Below are 22,335 nucleotides of genomic sequence, written 5' to 3'. Positions count from 1 at the left end.
GTTGTCAGGGTACTCTCAGGAATTGCGAATCTTGCCTCGAAATCTCTTTTTTCAAATCTTTAGTTTTCGAAATAAGACGTTTTGTTGTGACTTTTTCCAAAAAAGTTAGATTTTAAAAAATTCGAAAACTTCGATGATCTCAATCCTGTTGTTGGAAACTGTGAGGGTACTATCAGGGGTTTCTCTGAATATGGCTGCTCAAATCCTTGTACTTTTCGAGATATGATGTTTTCGTGGATTTTTTAAAAAATTTCCAGAGAACTTAGATATAAAAAATTTCACACAATTTGAAAGTCTCATCTCTATATTGTAGTTTTCCAGATATGACGTTTTTGGTGATTTTTCACAAAAATTCCCGAAAACTTTAGTTAAAACGTTTTTTTCAAAGTTTGCATTTCCTAAAATGATTGGAGGCTGTCAGAGTAATCTCAGGGGTTTCTAAGGCCTCCCAATCTTATTTTACTAGATACGACAATGTTTTCTGTGATTTTATCAGTAATTTTCAGAAAACTCAAGTTACAGAATAATTCACAAAATTGAAATTCCCAACCCTGTACTTGTATGCTGTCAGAGTACTTTCAACAATTGCAAATATTGCCTACAAAGAAAACTGTCACAATTTTTGGTAGTTTTCCAGATGTGACGTTTTATCTGGTTCTCAAAAAATATCTTACGCAGACTTACTGGAAAAGCGGTTTTGAGGCAATGCTCTGAACGGATTTCAGACTTGTTACAACCTCATCAACTGGGCCTTGGATCTCGTAACGGTTGTGAGACGGTTATCCACAGTGTCAGAGACTTCATGCACAACTCGGACCTTCAGGACATTGTTATGGTCAAAATTGATTACCAAAACGCATTTAACTCGATCCGACGTGATCACATACTTACAACAACTCAACGTTTCATGCCTGAATTATATCTATACGTCAATTCCTGCTACCAAGACACAAGCAAGCTCATCTACAATGATTCAATCATTGACTCCGCTGAAGGTACACAGCAAGGCGACACTCTCGCCTCCCTTTTATTCTCTCTCGGTATCCGAAAAATTATATCACAGCTCAAAGCAAAATTGAACAAGTGGTATCTGGACGATGGCACAGTTGGCGACAAATGGAGAATTGTGTTGAATGACCTGATTGCCTTACGAACAGCAAGCGAAGAAATTGGCCTGCAATTCGAGGTTAGCAAATGGGAACTCGTTATTCTGGACCAGCAGCAGAAGGACACAATTGTTAATTCTTTTCAGGCACACTTCCCCAACATAAAAATCATTCACCCAGAGAATGCGGATCTGCTTGGTACATCTCTTGGCGAAAATGCTTTTGAGGACATAATTAAGAAGAAACACGATAAACTGAAAACTTTGTGTGAAACTCTAAGCACTTTAGACAACCACGTCGCACTGTTTTTGCTGCAAAACTGCCTCGGCATCCCCAAACTACAACACATCTTACGTAGCACGCCCTGTTTCCAACAGCCTGCGCTGCATGCCATAGACCTTACACTTAAGGAAGCTGTAGAATCAATTTTGAATGTAACTTTGACAAACGAATCTTGGACTCAATCAGCACTGCCGATTAAACTTGGTGGCCTGGGTATCCGCAGAACAGCAGACGTTGCCTTGCCCGCTTTTATTGCGTTAACCAAATCTTTCATTGCGAATGGCGGCAACACAGACGGTGCCACGGGAACCCTTTTATCGAGAGCAATTGAGGCCGTTACCATTATTTCTGGAAAATCGTGCCCAGACACAACAAAACAGGGAACTATCGATGAGATACTCTGCCTGAACACCCGCAGTCGACTGCTAGAAAACGCCGATGAAAACTTAGTGAAACGTGTCAACGGAGCGAGCTGTTACGGCGCAGGTGACTGGTTGAGGGCCCTACCGTCTGCTCCCCTCGGACTAAAGCTAACCAACAACCAACTGCGTGTAGCTGCGGCAATCAGGATCGGTGCACCAATTTCTCAAGGCACACTTGTGTCTGTGGCACCACTGTTGACCAATACGCTATTCACGCATTGCACTGCACTAAGTCCTCCGGTAGACACTCTCGCCACTCATCTTGCAACAACATTTTAAAACAAGCTTTCTCGACCTCGAACATCCCATCTGTATTGGAACCCCAGAATTTGTATCGCATTGATGGCAGACGCCCCGACGGACTCACCCTGGTTCTATGGGAAAGAGGAACATCGCTAATCTGGGACTTTACATGCATTGACCGTCTTAGCCCAAGTTACACGAACGATGCTCTCTACGCCGGCCCAAAAGTTGCCGAAAAAGCAGAAGATCGGAAACGAGCCACTTATAATACACTACAGCGTGACTATATATTTGAACCCGTCGCTGTTGAAACGCTAGGAGGATATGGCCCCTCGACCACGGTCTTCCTCAAAAAATTGAGCAAGCGACTGAGAGTGGCCACCCTGGAAGAGAGAGCCGGAGCCTTTTTTCGACAGCGTTTAGGCATCGCTGTCCAAGTGGGGAATGCCGCGTCTATCCTTTTTAACCTGACGGCTGAAAACGCCATTCCAGAGGAATTTTAGCGAAGCTTTTCACACACTTTACAATCCACAATCCACGGTGCTCTTATTTGTTTTATATTCTACACAAATGTGCATTTAATTATCTGCTATTTTTGTAAAAAGGCTAGTAGCCTTCTTAAATTTTTATGGCTGCTTAATTTAAAGTTTTCTTTTTCTTTAAAAAACTTAGATTTAATTTTTTTTTTAAATTTGAAGCTCCCAACGTTTAGTTGAGTACTGTAAGTGTACTCTCAGGAGTTGCTAATCTTGCGTTCAAATGCGACTGCTCAATTGCTTTTGGTTTCCGAGATGTGACGTTTCTTAGTTTATTTTAAATTTTGTCATAGAATTTTTATAATATTTCACCAAATTTTATGGTTTTTCAAAATTTGTTGTAATAAAACTTGAATAAAAAGCTTGGCAAATTTTGTAATAACGAACCCTTAATTGTGTGCTGTTAGAGTTCACTCAAAGGATGCAGATTTCATTTCCAATATATGCGGTTCTATATGAGCTGTTAAAAATTCGAAGCAACGGAGGTGCGCTACACGCTAGTATTATTTAATTGAGCTAGATATTTCCAGCCATGTTTTAGAGTTCCCTATGTTGACTTGCTTAAGAATTTTACGTTATCTACATGTTTCAGCTTGAGTCTATATTTACATAGCTCTGCTGTGTATATATGTTTAAGCCTTTTTTGCTAACATGCCAATTTTAAGCATCTACGAATCTTTTTATCCATCTTTTTTTATCTATCTGTTTACCCATCTTTTTTATCTATCTTTTCATCTATCATTTTTTTCTTACTGCTTTAAATCTTTTTTAATCTAAATTTTATCTACCTTCTTATCTAAACTTTTGTCTATCTTTTTTCTGTCATTTGTATCTATTTTTTTATCTATCTTTTTTTTCTGTCTGTTTATCAATCTTTTTTTTCTATTTTTTATTTATCTGTTTATCTATCATTTGTAGCTAGCTTTTTCATCTAACTTTTTTTATATCTTTTTATCCATCTTGTTTCTCTATCTTTTCATCTATCTTTTTTTCTGTCTTTCTCATCTATTTGTTTATCTATTTTTTTAAATCTATTTTTCGATCATCATTTTTGTCTTTCTTCTTATCTGTCATTTGTATCTATCCTTTTATCTATCTTCCGTCCATCATTTTTCTCTATCTTTTTTATCCATCTGCATAACTATCTTTTTTATTTATCTTTTTTCCTTTCTTTTTTTAATGCTTTTTATCTATCTTTTTTATCCTACTTTTTATAAATCTTTTTTATCTATCTGTTTATCTATCACATTTTCTATCTCTTTTTTATCTATCTGTTATCTATTTTTTTACCTATCTTTTTTATCTATCTTTTCATCTATCATTTTTTTCTTACTGCTTTAAATCTTTTTAATCTAAATTTTATCTACCTTTTTATCTAAACTTTTGTCTATCTTTTTTCTGTCATTTGTATCTATTTTTTTATCTATCTTTTTTTTCTGTCTGTTTATCAATCTTTTTTTTCTATTTTTTTATCTATCTGTTTATCTTTCATTTGTAGCTAGCTTTTTCATCTAACTTTTTTTATATCTTTTTATCCATCTTGTTTCTCTATCTTTTCGTCTATCTTTTTTTCTGTCTTTCTCATCTATTTGCTTATCTATTTTTTTTCTGACTTTTTTATATTTTTTTAACCTATCTGTTTATCTATTTTTTTAAATCTATCTTTCGATCATCATTTTTGTCTTTCTTCTTATCTGTCATTTGTATCTATCCTTTTATCTATCTTCCGTCCATCATTTTTCTCTATCTTTTTTATCCATCTGCATAACTATCTTTTTTATTTATCTTTTTTCCTTTCTTTTTTTAATGCTTTTTATCTATCTTTTTTGTCCTACTTTTTATAAATCTTTTTTATCTATCTGTTTATCTATCACATTTTCTATCTCTTTTTTTATCTATCTGTTATCTATTTTTTTACCTATCTTTTTTATCTACCTGTTATCTATTTTTTTACCTATCTTTTTTATCTATCTTTTCATCTATCATTTTTTTCTTACTGCTTTAAATCTTTTTTAATCTAAATTTTATCTACCTTTTTATCTAAACTTTTGTCTATCTTTTTTCTGTCATTTGTATCTATTTTTTTATCTATCTTTTTTTCTGTCTGTTTATCAATCTTTTTTTTCTATTTTTTTATCTATCTGTTTATCTTTCATTTGTAGCTAGCTTTTTCATCTAACTTTTTTTATATCTTTTTATCCATCTTGTTTCTCTATCTTTTCGTCTATCTTTTTTTCTGTCTTTCTCATCTATTTGCTTATCTATTTTTTTTCTGACTTTTTTATATTTTTTTAACCTATCTGTTTATCTATTTTTTTAAATCTATCTTTCGATCATCATTTTTGTCTTTCTTCTTATCTGTCATTTGTATCTATCCTTTTATCTATCTTCCGTCCATCATTTTTCTCTATCTTTTTTATCCATCTGCATAACTATCTTTTTTATTTATCTTTTTTCCTTTCTTTTTTTAATGCTTTTTATCTATCTTTTTTGTCCTACTTTTTATAAATCTTTTTTATCTATCTGTTTATCTATCACATTTTCTATCTCTTTTTTTATCTATCTGTTATCTATTTTTTTACCTATCTTTTTTATCTACCTGTTTATCTATTTTTTTTCTCTCTTGTCTTTTTTATCTATCTTTTTCATCTTACTTTTTATACATCTTTTTATCAATCTGTTTATCTATTATTTGTATCTTTCGTTTTTATCTATCTGTTTATCTCTTTTTTATCTATCTTTTTCATCTTACTTTTATTATATCTTTTTATATATCTGTTTATCTATCTTTTTTTTCCATTTTTTATTTATCTGTTTATCTATTATTTGTATCTTTCTTTTTCATCTAACTTTTTATTTATCTTTTTATCCATCTTGTTTATCTATCTTTTCTTCTATCTTTTTTGTCTATCTTTTTTTATCTATCTGTTCATCTATTTGTTTTATCTTTATTTTTTTCTGACTTTTTTTTCTATCCGTTCATCTTTTTTTCTATCTTTTTTTTTCTATCCGTTAATCTATTATTTGTATCTTTCGTTTTTATCTAACTTTTTTTTTATCTATCTGTTTATCTATCTTTTTATCCATCCTTTTATCTATCTCTTTTCTTCTTTTTTTATCTAACTTTGTCATCTTACTTTTTATACATCTTTTTATCAATCTGTTTATTATTACATTATTCATCTTTTTTATCATATCTGTTTGTCTATTATTTGTATCTTTCGTTTTTATCTGACTTTTTCTTCTATCTGTTTATCTATCTTTTCATCTATTTTTTTTTCTGTTCTTCTCATCTCTTGGTTTATCTATTTTTTAAAATATATCTTTCGATCATCATTTTTGTCTTTCTTCTTATCTATCATTTGTATCCATCTTTTTATCTATCTTTCGTCCATCATTTTAGTCTATCTTTTTTATCCATCTGCTTATCTATCTTTTTTATTTATCTTTTTTCCTTTTTTTAATGCTTTTTATCTATCTTTTTTTATCTTACTTTTTATAAATCTTTTTTTATCTATCTGTTTATCTATCACATTATATATCTTTTTTTATCTATCTGTTTGTCTATCTTTTTTACCTGTTTTTTTTATCTATCATTTTTTTCTTACTTCTTTAAATCTTTTTTAATCTAAATTTTATCTACCTTTTTATCTAAACTTTTATCTATCTTTTTTTTTGTCATTTGTATCTATTTTTTTATCTATCTTTTTTTCTGTCTGTTTATCTATCTTTTTTTCTATTTTTTATCTATCTATTTATCTATCATTTGTATCTATCTTTTTTATCTAAATTTTTTTATATATTTTCATCCATCTTGTTTATCTATCTTTTCATCTATCTTCTTTGTCTATCTTTTTATCTATCTGTTCATCTATCTTTTTTATCTTTATTTTTTTCTTACTTTTTCATATCTTTTTTTTCTATCCGTTAATCTATTATTTGTATTTTTCGTTTTTATCTAACTTTTTTTATCTATCTGTTTTTTTAGCTAGATGATTGCCGTGACCTTGGCAAAAGCATCGTTAGAAAATGTTGGTTGAGCAGTAGTTTTCGGCGAGGTTTGTTCAACAGTGCTGTGGGAGTTGTAGCTTTGACAGGACTGTATGTGACAATTGTGGGTTGCTATGCTCGAGTTTAGAGATCTCGTTCTTCCTCACTGGTGACGTTTTTGGGGTCGATCATCGAATTTACTTCTGTAACTCAGGTAGTTTTGGTAACTTGTAAATCTCTGTTATTTTTTCGTCGGAGATTATTTTTACTCTGGTTTTTGGTCTTAGTGTGTTCTCGGTCTGGCTTTTTATGATTCTTCTTCCTTGAAGTGTTTCCTTTCAACTACTCATAGCTGCTTACGTCTGGCCATGTCTAGTTTTATGTTTGCCTGTCTAATTCGGGCAGCTTGACGTGAGCGTGATATTTGAAGGCCACATTTCCCAAAGTTATCGTTGGAAATTTTGTCGCGTATAATTTAAGGAGCTGTTCTTTTTTTCTACTGGAGCTGACTGGCTTTCTTGGAGCTGTGACCCTGTTGTCTGTCTTTATTGCTAAATCAGGTTTTCTTAAAATTTTTGTATTTTAAAGCGTTATTGTGTGATCTAATTCTCTTGCGGTTTCATCAATGAGTTTTTATACAAGGGCTGCAAGCATTTAAGATTTTCCAATATCTTCACTGGAGAGCCGTTACTAGTGGGGATGTTTCAATTGATCATTTTATCCACGAGGGATAGGACCAACATACGAGCTGTACAGCTCATCACGGCGAACCGCTGTTGTGCCCCTAGATATAGGTCTTCGTGCAACCATGTTTCAGACTCATCCAACTCCACGTCCTCGATGTGGTATGGGGCGTCTTAATCGTCGCTTCTGCCACGATTAAGACGCCCCATATTAACTTCTTTCCTTAATCTAAGCATGGCATAATCCGCTTTCAATTCAAGTTTCAATTCGATGGAGGTTAAACTGTATTGTGCCAAATGTTATTTTCCTTCCTGACGAAGTGAGCTTCGAAGGAGGATCTGTTCAAAGACTGCTGCTTAGCAGTTCGTAAGCCTTTTAGGACTTCTAGCATAGCTACTTCTAAAGATGACTTTGTTTTTTTTCCAGGCCATCACCAAAATTTTTTGTTTTATCATTCTTAGTAGGCGTTCAAGTAAGTCCGTGCTTCTATGGTCCCCAACGGGACTAAAGATAAAATTGATTTTGTACTCTTAGCAGAACTCTGTTATTTCTGTGGCTATAAATCCTGACCCTTGGTCCGTTCTGATATTTATTGGGATGCCGTGCAGAGCTATATAATTTTGTAAAATTTTATGATTGTTTTTGCCGATGTATTAGAGGTAATTTGAGATGACGTAATTTTTGAAAGGCGATCATCGCTTAGTGCGATTGCCTATTTTCTGGTTCATCACACAATTGGCAACGGACCCGTAAAAGCGAGTTCCCTATCCTCATTAGGCTCTACTGCCGGTAGTATTTTTCCATTTTTTGATAGGTATTAGCGGTTTTAACTTACCGGCTTCACACACGATACGATTATCTGCGAAAACTTGGATTTCACGTTAAATGTTAGGCCACCACACGTATTGGAGCGCTAAGCTTTTCATTGCAAATTTTCAGGGATCACTAGTCGTTCATCGAAGTAGAGACATGCGGCGTTCTCGTGTAGGTTGCAGTTAAACTTTTGTAAAAATTACCTAATTGGAGGATATCGTTTTTCCGATTTTCAATAAGACTTTTTTAATCTTTGTCGGTTAAAAGCGGCATATACCGAGTGTCGAATATTTCAGGCCATTTGAAAAAGTTTCGGACGTACTAGGATCCGTCCTATAGCTAAAAGATTCGATGAAAAATCATTTGTTCTGCAATCTGGAGAGCAGAGTTCTGTGCGGCAGCGTGAATTTTGACAGACATGTAGCTTTGCTCGGTCGTTTATAGTTAGCTGTTCAGCTGCTTATTTAAATAGTTCTCGTTTATTTTTTGGTGTTTTTGTTTTCACGGTTTCGACCAATCACGTTGCAGCATTCTTTCACACTCTGATTTATCCGATTGGAACTGATCTCCATAAGTAATGGGTGCAGAGTTTCTCATGGCTTTGTCAAAGCCTAGCAGAAACTGAAAAGTTCTTTCGAGCAACGCCTAATTTCGTGCATTGATTAAGCAGCTGAAGAGCTGCAAACTCTGCGATCGTGAAGACAAAAACACAAAATAAGTACACATTAAAATAAAAATTAAACGAGAACAACTCATTGATTAAGCAGCGATTTTTTCAAACTATTTTCTGCTGATGCTATCAGAAAGTTTCCACCATATTTTAGAAATGGTGTGGGGTTAATGCCTAGGCTGACATGATAGATAATCTACAATGCCCCTATCCTACCCTGACATATGTTCGACGGAAAAGTTATATGGAATAAGTTTATTTCCGATGGATAATGCTCCTATCCTACCCTGGCTTTTGTTCGACCGAAAATTTATATGGAACTAATTTTCGCTTAATGTTCGTCTTACAGTGCTACAATTAATAATTTTTGGTCTGTTGAAATTTAAATTTTGATCCAATAGGTAGTTTTCGAATTCTGTGTTTAAACGGTACGATCCTGTGACGTCTCTGCTCGCTAAGTTAAAATTGGGTTGGTTGCCAGCCTTTCAGGCAAGTGGAATCTAACTATAGGCGATTTTAAGATCTATTGATGAGAAAAAACAGAACTTGTGCATTTCCACTGATTGTTAGAGCTGCCTTACGTTACAATTCATTGTTATCAATTTTTGTAGATTTGTTTGTTCAGCATTTTTGAAGTAAGTGCTAATCATACTGGTCCGTCCCGTTTGAAGTTAAACCGATAGGGCTAATAAAAGAATTTTCAGAGCAGTTTAAGTGGCCGTCTTTCAGCAATTGTTCAGCGCATGGTTTCATTTTCGGAATCACGTGTATAAACATTCAATTTACCCTAACTTCTATCGGTCTTAGTGGCTCTAAACAACGTGTGCTTACTCTAAAATTGTTTGATATACCCATCTTGAGGTAAAAATTTGAAGTCTCTTGGGAATGATTTTTCTTAACTCTTTTTGTGGTTTTTCGATCGTTGGGCAGTGTAGCTCGTCAGATTCGAATTGTCTCGGGTACTGTTTGGCAGTTTTGTCGACTTCGATCTGGCAACTTTCACTGCGCTGTTTTGCTATTGGAGTAAGAAGTTGTGACACTTCGATTCTCAAGTTTGTAAAATATCGTTTACCAAAAGTTTTCTCTCTGTTCTCTCAGTTAAGAATAATTTATGATTATTTGCTTTATAACTGTTTGATCTTAACTTGAGGGCAACTCTTCCGATTCCATTAAAGGTGCTTCCAAAAATTTGATACGCCCTTCTAGTAGTTTGATTTACCGGCTCTGTTTTTGAAAATTGGCCTCGGATTATTAGATCATGTAATAGATCCTTTTTCATGAGAGAGACCGGACTTGCTGAGTCGATTTGGATTTTGATCTAAAAAGGAATATTGTAGCCCAAGGTCGCTTCTAAATTTTTAGTAATTTCTTGACTTTCGTGCCAGAATAGAGTCCTTAAAAGGTTTTCGACTTTGTCTCGTGTTTTATTAGTTATTCGGGTTTTTCATCAATTGCTAGAATTCTAAAGTCTCTTAAATAACGACGAATTGGGATTATGTAGGGAATATTGTTGTTGGTTCTTAGTATCGTTATCTGGGCTTGTGATCTCCTTCCACTCCGATTTTTTGCGAATTGTCTCTTGCGTCAGCAATTATTACACGATCTTTTTTTCTGACAGGACATACTATGAGATGGACTTTATTCATTAATTGACCGCAGTTCTGGCATTTCAGCTTCTCGAAGATATTTACAGTTTCTTCGTTTCTTTAAGTTTTCGGTTTTGAAAGTTTGCAGGATTTTTCACGTATAGTCAATGAATTCGGGTTCCTTTTTCATGTACAATTTTATACGTTATGTAATGGTACGCTGTGAGTTCGGATTCCTTTTTCATGTATCATTACATACACTATGTAATGTAATTTTGGTTTCGGTTTGCAGCAGGAGTTTTCAGGGGCTAAATGTTAACATATTTTCTGTTGTATCTCTTTATTTCTCATGTCAGTGATAAAATTCTCGCTTGCCAATTCTGTTTCTAGTTCTCCGAGACTGCAATTTGCCAATTCCGTAAGAGTTTTGCAGAATTTTTCTAAGCTTTTGTTGTCGTTCTGACGTCCGCTAAAACATTAAATCTGTTGATACGGGATGTTGTCCCTGTGGCGAAAATTGTTGATATCGAGGATTTTTCTTCCCGGATTTTTGCGGGCAACACATTTCCATCCCTCTTTGCTTAGTATTAGGAATAGCTGGGATTTCAATTTCTTACCGACATCTGCGATTTGGAGTTCGTCAGTTTTAGCAATAACCGCTTGTCTGCGTCTCTTCATTTCCTCAGTATAGTTGTTCAGCAGTGCTCTGTATCTCGCTTCTATTCTGTTGCTGCGTAGCATCTTCGGTTGTTCGGGAATCGGAGGTTGTATTTGTTCACGTTCTGGTGTGTTGATGACTTCATCTATATCTTCTTTTGATATAATTTTACGATGGAATTAATTTGTTTGCCCATTTTTCACAGTCATGTGGTTACTCGAGTGGTTCCAGAAGAATTGAGGTCCTCGTAGGTTCGAATCGTTTGACTGCGCTTTTTAAAGAGTTCCTGCATAAGCTCCTGATTAGACAACTAAGAAAAGTGTTATGATAGAGATGTGTCTAAAAGATAACTAAGGAAGCCAATCTCTTTGTTAGAATTAATATTTAAACACAGTTGAAAGATAAAAACAGCTAAAACATTAGTCGAATTATTGAACTGATTGTTAAGATCAGGTTAACCTAGCAGCAGAATAACAATGATGTCCAAACGCTATATCGCTTTTGGCAGGTACTAATACTAATTTAGATTAGCAGATTAAATTATCATCGATAAAGGTTTAGTGGCAGAACTGCCACACAGTAGTTTCAGATTAGTACTACTTCACCGCTATGTTTTTTTAAAATCCGTTTTTTGTCTAAATCCTTCAAGAGCTTTAAAAACAAAACCGCATACTTGATTCAGTTGACGCAAAATTATATAATTTTTTAAAATTGAAATAGTTTTTTCTAACCTAGAATCATTTCTTTTGATCCTCTTATTTGTTGAGTGCGCATTTAATTTGTGATGTGATTTAAGCTTTGAAAAACAGGCACAGGTGCTCTGTTTGTTTTGGATAAATAAAAATCACTTGTTTTTACTGAAAGTTAATGAAAAATTGAATCATGCTGTATTCGAATCCTGAATACTGTTTTTTTCTTATCATCTGTATCTCTGAATCAGCCGTATTTCTATATAATAATTTTGACCATAGAAATGACGTTCGGTATTTTCTTCCTTATGGAGAAAAATGGTTTCAATTCAGAAAAATTATAGTTAAACCGTTTTGATTCATTATCTTATTGTTTTGTTGCTCTGTAATGTTGGCTACACCTAGTGACTAATTTACTATCTTTTTTTGATTTTTAAGTCTGTCCAGCTCAAATTGTTCGTTTTTTGGAATCTGGGAGAATTAATTAGGTATTTTGAGCAAGTTTAAAAATTGTTTTAAGTTTCGTTTGACTAATTTTACACACCTTCATCAGTATTTTGCGCTGTGCATAGGTTTTTTGCCTTGACCTTTTTGTTGTAGCTTTTATTGATCGTAAAGCTGCTCTAATTCGAATTCACAAAATCAAATTCACTGAAATTTTTTGCAAAGTTTTTTCTTTCTTATAATTAATTGACTTGCCTTATCATCTAGATTGCAGAACTCTCTGCATTGGATGAAGTTTCTGCACGTTAGAGACTTTCATGTATTATTACAATTGCCAACGCGGAACATGAAATCCAGAACTAGAGTTTTTTCCGTAAACAACTTCTCTTACATCTGAAAATGATGTTAGTTTTTAGCGAATCTTAGCAGCGTCGGGATCGCTTCCACTTGGCCTTGATGAAACGGTTGTCTCTGTATTGTGTGCAGTATTTTTGTGCAAAAAATAGATTGATTAAAGAATTGATTTAGTTCGGCTGGCAGAAGCTCAAATTTTTAAAACCGAAAATTTACATTTGTTATTTTAAACATTTTTATTGCATTTTTTTTTCTAATTTTCGGCGCAATGAGCGGCTTAGAGCGACTGTTTTTGGCTCAATGAACATATTGTCGGCTTAGTGGCCGCTCTTTAAAAGTTAAAGACTTATTTAATGCTGTTTGTTGTGTTTCTTGATGACTAATTGTAGGATTTTTTTCCGACTTTTTTTTCGATTTTATTTACGTCTCTTTTTTATTTGCTAGGGGGCAATGCTGTGCCTCGTTGTTTGTATCTTGTGCTTGTATGTTGACGGTACATGTAAGATCTTGCAATGTGAAATTGTCTTGGCGAGGCCGGAACTTTTCGGTTAATGCTCAGGTTATTGAGTGGCGGCTTATATACCTAATATTTTATTCGTATCATTGGTTGTGACAATATGCTTTGAATGCTCAAAATCAAAAGCTCCGACACTTTTTGAGTTTTAAGCTTGTATTTTTTACCCCTTAACATTTTTGTTGCGTTTTTTAGTATCAATTTTGAGCAGCGGAAACTTATTTATGTTTTTGTCTTAATGCTCCAAAAGTTTGTTAGTTCAGAAAAAAATGAAATTGGTGTCAGTTTTTTTGGCTGCATGGGTTCTGTTTGGTTTTTTTCTTCGTTTGTTTTGATTTTCTTCCTAATTTGTTTAGTCTCTAGCAAGTTAGTGTCATAATTTGGGTATTCGAGATGTTTTATTGGTTCATTGAATGTGATGGCACATGAAATTTTTTGAAATATCGCGAAAATTTTTTCAGAAAAAATCCGATTTTCTCGAAAAACATTGTTTTTCAGTTTTGACCTGACAACTTTTTTGTGTAGAGGCATTTGGCGAGTTTAAATTTTGTGTCTTTGCACTAAACAAGCGCTATCAAATCGGAGCATAGGCTTGAACCACGGAATCTTTTGGTATCTTTTTCTATAAAAAGTTCAAATTAAATGACTATTTTGCCCTTCAGCCAAGATAACTTCATGCAAGGTAACTCGGACTCAACCAACAGGCCTTTGTATTCCCATGCAAGGTAACTCCCATGCGTAGGAAGACCAAGGGCTGCTGCCCGAGTCCGAGTGGAATTTGTATTGTTTTGGGTATTGCTGTGAGTTTCTCCTCTGAAAATTTTTTAATTGCTATCCTGCATCTGTTTATTTTTGTCGGCTTAATTTCCGGAGCACGCAGTTCTCTTCAAATTGATTTTTACTATTAAAGAATTCCACATTATGTATTTGCAATGGCGCAGATTTATGCATTCCGAGATTATGGGGTTTTAGGGCTTCAAGTTCCAAGCTTAGGGCTTCAATATGATTCATCGCTCAATGTGTTGTGGCTCATGCAATTGCATATAGTTATTCAATTGATAGAGAATCATCGTCTGTTAAATATTGACTTGATTCAGTTGCCCGATTCACGTGTTTTTGAGACTATCAATGCAGTTTACACTTGATAGCAGTGTATTGCAACCGGGACTGGATAGAATTGTTCCCGTAATTAACTTAATCCAAAGATTTCAGAACTCGATGTCAAAATTTTCAACGTTTTTAATTCATTTTTTATGTATCGCTAGTGATGCGAAGCTCAGCTTCTCTCCGCCTGTGTGTTCAATCGAATTCGAAAATGTTTTGGCTCTGTTTTTTGTATAAGAAGGAAATCAGTGGTTGATTATTCTTCCTGTTTAAGGACAGCAGTGAAGATTCATTGGGAATTTGTCCTGTGTGCTCGTTTTCCTTCTGTACTAAATGTGACGATATTTGGCACCCCGGAGAGCTGTGCAAGGAGCTTAGAACGGAAGAAAATAGGAGAATGCTCAAACTACAGCGTCAACAAGCAGAGGGTTCGTTCATGCAGTTAAATAAAAATGACTTTACAGACAAAACCATGAACATAAATGAAAACATAATGAGAGCAAAACCATCTTTACCTTTGTTATAAGCAAGGGTATTCCAATCGGGTACTAGACTTTTTTTCCGTAAATAACTTTGTTCACAGGACTCATCGACTCCTGGTGGTACCTTGGCTCATAACAAATTCAAATTATGTACTGTCTTCTGCCCACTTAGCCTGGAGGTAATGAATACGCCTGGCTAGGAAGAGGTCATGGGTTGAAATCTGAACAGAACCTGTTTTTTTTTCAAACGGTCAAAATTCCTGTTCAGAAAAATTTTGGCCTTTTATTTGTCTGCTTACGTTTTATCGGCTTAGTTGCCAGATCTATGAATCGTTTGTTTTTGGTTCAAACTGTTAAAACTGGATATAATGCAAACATGTATATTTAAGACACAACATCATCTGAAATAGTCATCACTGATGTTACTGCAATTAACAAAACTTAGTTACACATTCTAACACTGAACGGAAATTATTAATTTAAGAAATGTATGAATGAGGTGCGTAATTAACTCACCTCAAGTGTTACATTTTGAAGTTTAGTTAAGAAATGTATAAATGAGGTGCGTAATTAACTCACCTCAAGTGTTACATTACTGGAAAGCGCAGGGACTGACCAGTAAATGAAAACATTATGCAGAGCTCTAACACATTGTGATTAGCTGTTAACATAGGATGAAAGCACACACAAATGAATACATTATACACATGACGAAAACCACAACAAGTACCACACACACTACACACTGCGCGAAGCAGTTTTCAACAAATTTATGAGGTTTTGCTCCATTCCCGACTTCTTCGTCAGACAATCGGCATATTGGCGCGTCGTTGGCACCCAATTGACGCGGGAGACTTCACCTGACTGCAGAAGCTCTTGGATAGAACTGATTTCCACGCGCAAGCGTTTTTCTAGGACAGTTTTTGATGAGTACAACGACTCAAAAAGCTGTTTGCTGTCAACATAACCGTTAATTCTTAGTTTCAAACCTGTGATGAACTCGAGTATTTGTGCTAAAAAAATAGTTGCATCGAGTCCATCTTGCAGGGCCAAAGTCTCTGCTGCTAAGGTGCTTCTGGCAATTCGCTTGATCTTTCTAGACGCCCAAGCAAGAGGGTGGCATTTTCCCGTCTCGGGATTTGTCAGTATGGTCACAAAACCTCCTTGAGATCCACCGTCACCCAAATTTTGAAATGAGGCGTCCGTGAACACTTCAAGAACGAGGTTTTCAGGCTCTCCAAGCATGGGAAACGCTAGAGTCATATCTTTGGAATACTTCAAACGCCTGAGACACTTGTTTGCGACTCTGAACCTCCCTGTATCTACGTTTCTGATGTCGCATGCTAGTGAGCTGGCGTAAAAACTCAAATCTGGTCTCGTTTGACTAGCAGTCCATTGCAATTGACCTAGGGCGCCCCTGAAATCGGAAACTTCGTCTTTAGTTAGAGGTCTATTGTGCTTTGGATTACTCTCGTGGGTTATCTCGATTTCCTCGATGAAAGTACGCTGATCTAAGGTGAGACAATCCTTCACGGGGTCTTTCTGTATGTTAATACCTGTGAACTTCAACGGGCAAGTGGAGTGTTTTCCGACTGTGAAAACGCTGTCCAACTTCGGCATCACTTCTTCCATAAAACTCCGCGTTCCGGCAAAAAGAAAATCATCGACATGAAATATGACTAGACCGCTCAGTACTTTTGCATCTTGATATATGAAGAGCGCATGCTCAAACGGACATCTGACAAAGCCAAGATCACACATTTCAGAGCTCACCCGAAGAAACCACTTCCTCGAAGCGTCTTGTAATCCGTATACGGGTTTCAAAAGTTTCCAGAGCACATTTCTACTGGATTTCACTTCTTTGGGAGGTCTGATAAACAAGGGTCTCTCCAGGCTTCCGCCTTGTAGAAACGCCGTTTTTACATCAATTGAATGGGAAATCCAGTTATGCAGGCTAGCAACTGAGATGAAGACTTTTACCAGTTCTCTGGCAACCACCGGCGATTGCGTCTCATATTTTGGCAGTTTTTCCTCTTCAAATCCTCTCACTAGTAATCTAGCTTTTGGATTGAAGGAACCGTCATCGTTCTGACGCATCGATAAAACCCATCTTGTGGACATCAAGGGTTGCCCCGCGTTCTGGACTTCCATGTACACACCCCAATTCTTCCACGACTCCAACTCTTTCAATTTCGCAGTTTCGAATGTTTCTTCGCTGTTAGAGGAATCGGAGACAAAAACTTCATTCGCGACAGTCTTTTCGGTTGTTCCATTGACTTCACCGACACATTCCCAAGATGACACATCAGTGGAAAAGTCAATATTTCCTAAAGAACCCGCGAGATGAAGGGGTTTCTCGTACTGTGTTCCAGCAGTTCTTGTATCTGCCCTTAGCTTTTCCTGCAGGTCCCAAAATCCTCACTTGATACTTCTCTCCGGCAAACTCCGAACTTTACTCGGTGAACTCGACTGTTTGATGTCGTTTTTCTGTTAGGTTCTCGAATCCACTCTTAAAATCAGTTACGGAATCGCCATTTGTGGTCTCAGTTTGACCAGAAACCTCACCTAAGTCAGCAGACTCACAGAACTCTGGTTGTTCCGCCTGGAATTCAGCAGGTTCGTCAGCATCACGTAATTTGTTTTCCTCGATAGTCTGACGGTCACCAGACTCTTCAATTTCAGTTTCTTTGGAGTTTTTTCCGTATTCTCCTGTCTCTCATCTTGAGAGAACAAAATCGCTTCCTTCTATGGCCTGTACGTCTGTGGAATGCACTCTGAGAACTTGACCTCCTTGTCTCAGAAACACGATACTGCTGTCTACGCCGATGACACTCGCAGGACCATGTCACTTTTTGTCAACAGACCGCCTAAAAAACACTTTCTCCGTAAGAAACCTGGCGTTCTTGTTTTCTGACGTTGTGTCTTAATGCTCTTCTAATTTTCTCGCAAGACTCGGACTTCAGGTACTCTATTCTTGTTTTGTGGAGCAAAACAATATGGTCTGCAACAGTTTGTGATAATGCATAGCCTTCTAGAGCTGGCAGCTTGTCGATATTCACGGGGATCAGAGGGCTTCTCCCCATCACAATTTGGCTCGTGGTGTTATAAAGGCTGTTCTTAGCGAAGCAACTGTACGATAGACAGGTCTCAATGTCAAGGTTTGGGTGATCAATCCTGACTTTTTCAAGGATATGCGATAGTGTATCATTGTGGCGTTCACAGATCTCGTTGCTAAAAGGCGAATACGCCGCGGTATTTTTTACAACTAGATTGAAATTTTCACACAGACTTCGCATTATCTCATTGCTGAATTCTCCTCCGTTATCAGTCAAAATTGCATGTTCTGGTGAACCAAATAAGCAAATCCAGTGCTTCAAAAACATATTAGCAATAACTTCAGCTTTTTTTGATCGGACAGGAACAGCAACACTGAATTTCGCAAATGTGCAGATGATATGAAGATACCAGAGCCCTTTTTCGATTTCATGAAGGTCCATAGCCACACACTCATTGAACCTAGTACTTTTGGGTAAACCCACAACTGGTTTCGGTGGTCTTTTAGCTGTCGTTCTGCATATCTCACAGTCTGAAACAACCTTTTCGATTTCATTTCTGGGAACCTCGTGACCCGCATTTCTGAATAGTCGCTCCAAAGCATTTGCTGAACAGTGTGCAAACTGTAGATGCAATTTCTTGACGTCAATTTTGTCGGTTTCACCTCTTGTTGTTACCAAAACACTGTTCACGCTACCTGGCTGCAACAAAGGTAACAAATAGTGTCCGGAAACAGTGGTTTCCAGCTTGATACGTTTACCAAACACTGTCAACGTATCACTTGCTAGATTCAACAGAAAGTCAGCTTTCTTCATGGCTTTTTACTCAGAAGAAGAGGAAGACTCCCTTCAATCACATCACAGATAATTGTACAGTTTCTTCCAGCAATGACAACAGGAATTGTTACTTCCATCACAGCTGGTTGCTTTTTCATGTTCCCGAACATTATTTGGGTCTGGCTATCTCGTGATTGGACCTGTTTCCTCTGTTCTTCAGTCAAAGAACTGAGAAAAACATGAAGCCAAGAAACACTACAAACGCTGTTGTTACAGGCGGTATCAATAATTGCTTGGTTTTTCGCAGTCAGCGAGAAGACTGTTACCAGTAGCTAAAGCAATTGTGACATATGATTCACTCTGTGGCTCGTTTTCAACTGAAGAACACTGAAAAGCGTGTTCATCTTTTCTGTCATCATTTTTCTCGTTGTCGGGGCAATCTTTGACCCAGTGAAAAATTGAGCCACAGTGGGCGCATCTAGACGTTTTTCCGTACTTATTCTTCGGATTTACACGTTTTGAAACGCCGGATGCTGTTTTTTCGTTCTGATAGCTCGGTTTCGGATTTTTATGTCTACTTTTTGTCACAAAGGCTTCACTTTTGATAATCAAATCGTCATTGTTTCTCGCGTTCTCTGTGATTGCGCTAAAAATCCGTCTCATCGAAACTTTTACTTCTTCAAATTTCTGCGTTTTAACGGATGTCAATATCATCTGTTTCTCTTTCGTATCAAGGCCACTGCCTGCCAGAAGTTTACAGCCAAGAATCTCTTCTGGTAACGCCATTTTAAGGCGAGTGAGGTTTTTATACTTGCGCTCGAACTCCAGAATAAAGTCCAACACAGACAAACTTCCTCTTTGGAAACTCTCGAACTCCATATACGTGGCAAACGAGCTGTCAACAGTTTCCTGACGAAAACTGTTATCCAGAACTTTGAAAAGTTCATCAATACCATTGTCAGAGTTCAGAACTTCAATGTCAATTTCTGTTGCGACTTCTCGTTACTTGTCAGTTAACGATAGTGTTACAGCTAACGCTTGCTTCTTCTTTGGGAGCTCTGTTACTCTCTGCCAAAACTCGATTTCACGCCTCCATGAGTCATAGGACGTGTCTGGCCCAAGAAGAGGTGGTTTGTACGTCGCTGTCATGCTGCTACCATTGTTAAAACTGGATATAATGCAAACATGTATATTTAAGACACAACATCATCTGAAATAGTCATCACTGATGTTACTGCAATTAACAAAAACTTAGTTACACATTCTAACGCAAACAAATTTCACTGTAGTTTCTATAAGTGTCTTAGCACTTTATACATCCGGCCGAACCGAGTTTTGCTTTTTATATTGGTTTCAATTTTACCAACTCGATTTGTTAAAATTTAGTTTTTTCTTTCGTTTTTTTATGTCTTCTTTTTTTTTTACTTAATCGGTTTCAGCTTATTGTTATAATCTTCTTGTTGGTCCTTATTGCATCTTTTGGTGAATAAGAAAAAAGTTTGGTGTGCGTTTTGGTTCTAAGGGGAAAGGGGACTCAAATTTTGTTTTATTAAGAAACTTTTTTGGAAGTTTTTCTTCGTGAAGGGCTTCTGAGGTTTTTTTTGTTTTGTTACCGCTTGTTAAGTTTTGTTCGAAGCAATTTTGCATTCTATTGTCTTGGCATGTTCCATTTTTTATTTTTGGCATGATCCTTTCATTTATAGTTATTTAAAAAATCAATATATTCAAAAGTGCATTCATGCATATTAATGAAATTATGATTGCTTTTAGGTATATGAGCCTTTTTTTAAATTGTGTTCAATTTCATTTATAAAAATTAAATTTTTCGACTCTCCTAGTACGAAATCGTAAATGATGAGAAAAAACGTGAACTCTGCGTGTCAATCGTAATTGTTTTCGGTTTCTTTATTCTGTACACTTGCGAAAGCAAGTGTCTTGTAATCGGGAACTATATTTTTGTTATATCAAAACCATCTTTTCAAAAAAATTTGTTCCCACTTGGCTCAGAGGTAACACCGTCGTCTTTGCAATTTAAGGCCTGGGGTTTTAGTCCCGGACGAATCTTGTGTTTTTCCACATGGATACAATTGGCTTTTTTTTCCGTAAAAAATGAATAGTCGGACTTTCGTTTTTCTGCTCAAGTTTTGTCGGCTCAGTTTCACGGATTTAGCTTGTGCTTGAAACAACGTTTTTGTTGTTGCAAGTGCAAGTATTGTTCAAGGTAGTTTCAAATGGACTGAAAAGTTTTTTTTAAGTTCTTTTTTCGGCTCAACTTGTGCCTGCTCAAAGTTTCTTGGCTTTGTTTCTTCTTCGTAAGTTTTATTCTGTTATTAATTTAATATTGAAATGTCAGAAATTTTTGCCTATAATGAATTTCTACCGATTTTATGGAAAATGTAAATTTTTTTAGACCAACTTTTAACATTTTTCATTTTTGTTTGACGTGTGTTTTTTTATGTTTGTGTTTTATGTTTTAATGTTATCGCTTGCGATTAGCAAGCGTTATCAAATCGGAATGTAGACTTTTTTTCGGTTTTACAACAAGTTTAGCAAAATCAGTTGAATCACTTGTGATGCGGACATGCTCAATTTCATGAAAATTCTTATATCAGAATTGGGTGGGTACTAGTTACTACAGGGAAGTTTCAGAGGGACTTCAAAATTTTTTTTACCAAATCGGTTTTTTTTCGGCTCAACTGCTGTCTGCTCAAAGGTTGTCGGCCTTGTTTCCGCTTCGTAAGCCTTGTTCGGTTATTAATTTGAATTTCAAATGTCTTGCTTAGCATAATTTCCTAGAATTCCTGTTTGATAAAAACAAGTTTATGAATTTCTGTCGTGTTGGGTTTTTATTTAATTTAGTTTCTATTTGAGACGCTGTGCAATCAAATTGCGCTACCAATTTCCTTTAAAAGGTATTAATGGGAAGACTGCCTGCACCCCCCCCCCCGTGTGCCTGCTTAATCCCCTAGTATATTTTGCGACGCTTTGGAAAATTTTATTGTTTTACTAAATTTTAGTTTTTTCTCAAAAACACCTCTACCGATTTTCAAAAAAGGGGTATCCACAGAAAGAATGCCTACATTCTTTTGTGCCTGCAAACTCCCCTGGTCTTTTTTGCTTTTACCCTTGTCTGTAGCCTTCGAAAAAGTCTCTGGGGTGAATATTTGACAAATATTTTAGATTTTTTTTTTCGTTTTCTAAAAAACTAACCTACCAAATCTGAGATTTTAGTGTTGAATTTGAAAAACTCCTCTTGATAATGCGGTTACGCCCAATTTTTTTTAATACATAAAACTATGGCCCTCGGGGAAGTCTAATTTTTGATTTTTTTTTTCAACCGTTTGAATTTTTCTTCAACTTTTTTCAAAAATCAACCTCTCAGACTTGAGTTTTTTTCAATGGGGATAATGGATAGTGGGAAGGAACATTGCAATAACGGACACTCGCAATTTTTTTTAAGCGGCCACTCGCGTTTTTTTTAAATTTATGCGAAAAATTTGTGGCCCTCGGAAAACAGGCCACAAACGGAAAATTTGTGGCCCTCGGAGAATTTTGATTTTTTTGACTTTTCTCGAGAACTACCCTGCCAAACTTGAGTTTTTGGGTTCAATCAAAATTGCAGGTTGAGTGAATTTTTTCTGCATCAGCGGCGATGCCTAATTTTTTCCAAACAAAAAACTATGATTCTCCGAAATGTCAACATTCTGATTTGTTGACCGTTTCTTGGACTCTTCTCAAAAACTATCCTGACAAATCTGATATCATAGGTTTAATCAACACCACAGTATGTTGGAAGCTTGGTTTTATAGTTTGCTACGCCCAAGAAAAAAGTTATGGCCTTCAAACAAGTTTTTTGGAAGTTTTTTTTACTCTCCTCGAAAATTACCGTGCCAAATCTCAGGTTAAGTGTTCAATTGAGAAAACGGAT

General features: G+C 35.9%; 2 protein-coding genes across 2 annotated transcripts in view; one reads left to right on the top strand and one right to left on the bottom strand.

The window, feature by feature from the left end:
* Window positions 1–22,335, bottom strand: part of LOC134845257 (eukaryotic peptide chain release factor subunit 1-like) — a 574,579-nt gene that overhangs the window by 208,811 nt on the left and 343,433 nt on the right. The window lies entirely within an intron of this gene.
* The window catches only part of LOC134844851 (E3 ubiquitin-protein ligase RNF14-like), a 32,649-nt gene that overhangs the window by 2,531 nt on the left and 7,783 nt on the right, over window positions 1–22,335 (top strand). The window contains exons 3-4 of the mRNA XM_063861666.1: window positions 14,370–14,523; window positions 17,304–17,462. Coding sequence (XP_063717736.1) covers window positions 14,370–14,523; window positions 17,304–17,462 — 313 coding nt within the window. The remainder of the gene's footprint in view (window positions 1–14,369; window positions 14,524–17,303; window positions 17,463–22,335) is intronic.

Source organism: Symsagittifera roscoffensis, chromosome 4 (assembly GCF_963678635.1).
Source record: "Symsagittifera roscoffensis chromosome 4, txSymRosc1.1, whole genome shotgun sequence".
NCBI lineage: Eukaryota > Metazoa > Xenacoelomorpha > Acoela > Convolutidae > Symsagittifera > Symsagittifera roscoffensis.
This window is presented reverse-complemented; position numbering and strand designations above follow the sequence as displayed.